The 5,000-nt window shown below is 47.8% G+C and overlaps 1 protein-coding gene across 1 annotated transcript in view; it reads left to right on the forward strand.

The window, feature by feature from the left end:
* mex3c (mex-3 RNA binding family member C) overlaps nucleotides 1-2,372 on the forward strand; it is a 2,829-nt gene extending 457 nt beyond the window's left edge. The window contains exons 1-2 of the mRNA XM_030791577.1: nucleotides 1-203; nucleotides 1,032-2,372. The exon at nucleotides 1-203 is cut by the window's left edge and continues 457 nt beyond it. Of these exons, the coding sequence (XP_030647437.1) occupies nucleotides 1-203; nucleotides 1,032-2,254 (1,426 nt within the window). The 3' untranslated portion in view covers nucleotides 2,255-2,372. The remainder of the gene's footprint in view (nucleotides 204-1,031) is intronic.
* The last annotated feature ends 2,628 nt before the right edge of the window (nucleotides 2,373-5,000 follow it).

Here is a 5,000-nt window from a genome sequence, read left to right on the forward strand (position 1 = left end):
CCCGTCGGAGCCTGTGGTTCTGTTTGAGGACGGGCTTGGGGAATCGCCTTCTCAGTCGGTCAGCGGAATGATGCTTCTCCCTACGGGTTACGGAGAGCCGGAGTATGAGGAGCAGACGTTGATAAACTCACGGAGGAAGAGCGTGACCGAGTGTGTGGGGGTGCCCAGCTCGGAGCATGTCGCTGAGATAGTCGGCCGCCAGGGTGAGCGTCAGTTAACTTCCCCTACGTTAGCCATGAAGCTAATGTACTGACAGTTACCGAAAAGTATAGATCAGCCACGATAAACGGCGAATATTAAGTTGCCCAAACTCTCACTCAGCAAGACCCAATAAGCCAATTATGATAACTTATGTGCAAACAGACGATCATCTGTCCATTAACACATTTGGTTAGGTTAGTACACCAAGAACTGCACCTTAGCATTTTAGCCACACTGATATTAGGGAATTAAAAACTTTAATTAAAGTTCCTCGTGATCACCAACTAAGCATATATTTTTCACGTCTGTTCAGTCTTCTAGATCAGATGTGTTCAGTGAGTTTATCAACTACACGGCGGCACAAACTGTTGGCGTTAAGACTTTAGCATGTTAGCTTCGGTAGGTTTGATCACACACAGGCGGTACCAGTGGCCGTCGTTTGTTTACAGGAAGCAGTCACTCCGATTTCTTATGTTGCTCTGGCCCACTGCCGAGGTATTGACACTAACGACATTTGCTCTCAGTCATATTTGGATTTAAGGTTTATTAACTTTTCATGGCTCCACCATCTTGTTCTTACGTAAAACACATCTCTGCAGATTGGTATGTTAGTTTGATACAGTCTGCTGATTTTGATGGTCGAGTTTCAAAATTTAAACAACTTCCTTATTGCTGCAATTAGTGGCAATGTGAAAGTTTGAGATTTTTCCCACTGAACTGTTAAATTATGTGACTGGCTTATCTTGCCTTCAGTGAGCTTTCTCCAATCCATTCATTTCATTTATGGCCCCTCTCTCTCTCTCTCTCTCTCTCTCTCTCTCTCTCTCTAGGCTGTAAGATAAAGGCTTTGAGGGCGAAGACAAACACATACATTAAGACTCCAGTGAGGGGGGAGCAGCCTGTGTTTGTGGTCACTGGTCGTAAGGAGGATGTGGCCGTGGCCAAGAGAGAGATTCTGTCTGCAGCTGAACATTTTTCCCTCATCAGAGTGTCCCGCAGTAAGGCCAGCCCTCTGTCCGCGGTCGCGGCGGGGCTCACCGCGGCCCCCAGCCTCCCTGGACAGACCACCATCCAGGTGCGCGTGCCGTACCGCATGGTGGGGCTGGTGGTGGGACCCAAAGGCGCCACCATCAAACGGATCCAGCAGCAAACACACACCTACATCGTGACGCCCAGCAGGGACAAGGAGCCCGTGTTTGAGGTGACGGGGATGCCGGAGAACGTGGACCGCGCCAGAGAGGAGATCGAAGCGCACATCGCATCCCGGACGGGCGGATGCCTGGAGCTCCCCGGCGACGACGACGACTTCCACTGCAACGGCACCGACGTGAGCCTGGAGACCGCGGATTACGAGGGCGGCGGCGCCTGGCTGGTCTCCGCTCGCACCATCACGGCCAGTTACCGTAACGACAGTTCCAGCTCCCTGGGCAGCGGCTCTGGGGAGTCGTTCTACAGCGCGGCGGGCGGGGGCGTGGCCAGGCTGGCCGACCTGAGCCCCACCAGCCCTTATAACGGCGGCGGAACGTTCTGGTTCGGCGAGACGCTGCTGCCGCTGGGCGCCGAGGATCTGGCCGGAGACTCCGGGGGAGTCGAGAGCGTGGGGGTGTGCGGTAACGGCGGGCAGATGTTATGGAGCTCGTTCGATCACGGCGGGGTGCCCATGTACGACTGCGCCCAGGCCGCGTTGCGGAGCAGTCAGCCGGGAACGCCGCGCCTCTCTCCCAGCCTTCCCGACGCTCTGGAACACCCGCTGGCCCAGCTGATCCAGGGCGGGTACGGTGTGTCCGACAGCCAGCGGCGTTCCGTGTCCGGCCCGGCCTTCTCCTCCTCCAGTGACAGCACGGCCTCCTGTTCTCCGCCAGAGTCCCAGTACAGGAGCCCGCGGTACCACTGCGCCCTCTGCAGGGAGAGCGACGTAAGCACAGCCCTGGTGCCCTGTGGACACAGCCTGCTCTGCATGGAATGCGCCAGCCACATCTGCCAGGGGGCGGAGCCTTTCTGCCCCAAGTGCCACTCACGGGTCACACAGGCCATCCAGCTGCGCAGCGTCTGAGGGGTGGGACAGGAGGAGGGATTATTGATTTAGGGGGCGGGGTTTGCGTGTGAGGGGCAGACCTTGGCATTTTTTTCCGAAGGGGTGGGTTTTGTTATTTTGGGCTCAAGGCATTTAATGAGCTGTTTGTTTGCTTGTTTTTTCCAGAAGCAAAATTGTTTTCTAATTTGGGGAGGGTGGGGGGGTACTTTTTATTTTCTTTGATTTGTTTTTTTTTGTTTTGGGGAAAGAAAACAAGGAGAGAGGCAAAGTGGGATCACAAAGCGAGAAAAATAAGATTTTTTTATTTTTACATTTTTATTGATCTTATTTTTTATTGCGTTTTACATTTCTTGTTTTCAATGACTGTTAAATTTCTGTGTAAACCCAGGTGAAGGTTTGAAGGTTGGAGTGTTGGTAGCTTGTTGTTCTCTTTCGGGGTTTTTTTTGTTTGTTTCTTTGTTTGTTTTTTGTTTGTTTTTTTTCCCCTGCCCACACGGTTAGCTGCTATCTTTGATTTTACTGATAAACCCTCTCTGTCATTAGCAGAGCTGATGAAGAGTAATGAGGTTTATGTTGCCATGCTATCCATCAGTAATTATTATTATGTTTGTTTAATTACATGTAAACTTGAGTTATGGCTAAAATTTCCTGTTTACATTTTACTTGTGCCTGACTCCACGTCATGAAAACTGAACATTAGTTTGTATTTTTTGGGACTTACAAAGTTACAGCGAAACTCTAAAGATGAACTCCGTGGCCTTTACAGATGCTATGATCTCCAAACACTAGACCAACCAAGGGAGGCAGAAGGCCAGATGTGGGGATCCTTTGGGTTTGAATATGTCTGAAGCGCTAATGTGGTTCTGATTTCACAGTCTGACCATCCCAGCTCTCCGGTTGTCTGTTTTTGTGTTAGACTGTGGAGTGAGGGACTGAACTCATTATCCACACAAAGCCCTCCCTGTTTACACCAGAGGGCAACGGACTCCGAGTCTCAGATCACATCACTCATCTAGTTATTGCCTTAACAAAACCTGTCTCATTACTCCCCTCTAGTGGCGAACTGTCGACGTCTCCGTAAGGAGCGCTCATATAGATCACATAGCCCTCTCCTGGTAGAGATGGGTATTGCATCCTTAACCCAACACCCATGTACACAAAATGGCCTATGTTTGGCCTGTTTAGTTACTCCTCTCTGATAGGCGTTCATATGAGCTATAGCACAGTACCCATTCCCTCTGCACATTTACCGTGAATTAGTGTGTGTCCCTGCCCCAAGCGCACACACACACACATGTATGTCTCTCTCAGCCTGGCAATCCCCAGTAATCTGAGACCTGATTCCTCACTGGGTATCGCTTCAATCTGAATCCTTTTAAGATTATTCTAGACTTTTCTCTGCTTTGTTATTTTGTTGTTAAATGTACAAAAGTCTCTTTTTTTTTTTTTTTAATGTCTAGGTTACATTTCAGGTATGAGCTGAACGCAGACGAGTCTGTAGATCGTGGCGTTGAGGAGCAGGCTGTGTAAAGTTTGACTGACGTGTAACAGTGATGCTGTGTGTCTGTGGCTCAGACCTGATCCCAGATCAGTCCTGCTGAGCGACCCAGGCTCCACTCCTCTCAGTCCACACGCCCATGCATGTCTTCTTAATGTAATGTATTGTACACTGCAATTTAATGGCCAAGGATTGAACATGTAAGCTGCATATACTGTCAGTGAGACACCAAATGATCCAGTACAGACTAAATTATAGAGGTATAAATACATGCATACATATTGGTAATTATGACAGCGGTGTATATGCTGACGCACTGCTCCTGCAGTGGAGTATTTTGCTAATTTTACTAGACTTTTTGTTATGTTTCTGTGGGAGGTTAAGGCATATGAGTTCAATAATTAAGATTTAAAACAAATTATATTTTATGATAAAATGGCCTTTGAGTCCAGAGGCCAAAGCACTGATGTTATATAAACATATACATAGACATATACATATATATATATATATTTGCTGTAAAGAGAATTCAGATTTTTTATTTTTCTGATATTAAAGTTACTTAATAAAGATGGTTTTCGTTTAAAGTCCTCTGACTATCTGTGTTTTTTGGCTGCTAATCAGATTATGATGGCCACTATGAAACTGTATCTTTCTAGATGATAAGATTAATCTCACGCACATTCTGAGTAAAACCACACGAGGCTTCATAAACTGTAGCCTAACAGTTATGAAAGTTATGTTAATGAATTGCGGTGTGTGTGTGTACTGCATCAGGGGTTGTCCGTCTGCTGGTTTTCCAGTTCTCTCTGCGACACTGCTCACCCTAGACATCTCTGCTCTAATTAATGTAAACGTGAAAATTAGAAATGTGTAAATATTGCATTTCTCCTGTTTCCTGAGCTGTTACCAGTGACACAGACTCCACAGTGTGTAACTGCTTCATGGAACAAACCACCTGACTGTAAAACAGATTCCAACCAGTCCCACCCTCTCCTGTGACTGGTCTGTTATTTTTAAAGTTTACTGATAGCCTGTCTTTAGTGCTGGACACGACTCTCCCTCATCCACTCTCACGGTTACGTGAGGAAACGGACATCAGCATCTTTACCTTCCAAACAGGGAGACGCTGAGAAAGCCCCTGGGCCTCTCCTTTAGCCAACAGTCAACTACATCCCAAACGTGTGAGTGAATAAGTATGACCAGCAGAGGGCGCTGTTCATACCGTCTTACTCTGTGTTTACACTGTGGGGCGCCTCTGCTGTG

This window comes from Chanos chanos, chromosome 14, assembly GCF_902362185.1.
Source record: "Chanos chanos chromosome 14, fChaCha1.1, whole genome shotgun sequence".
Taxonomy (NCBI): Eukaryota; Metazoa; Chordata; class Actinopteri; order Gonorynchiformes; family Chanidae; genus Chanos; species Chanos chanos.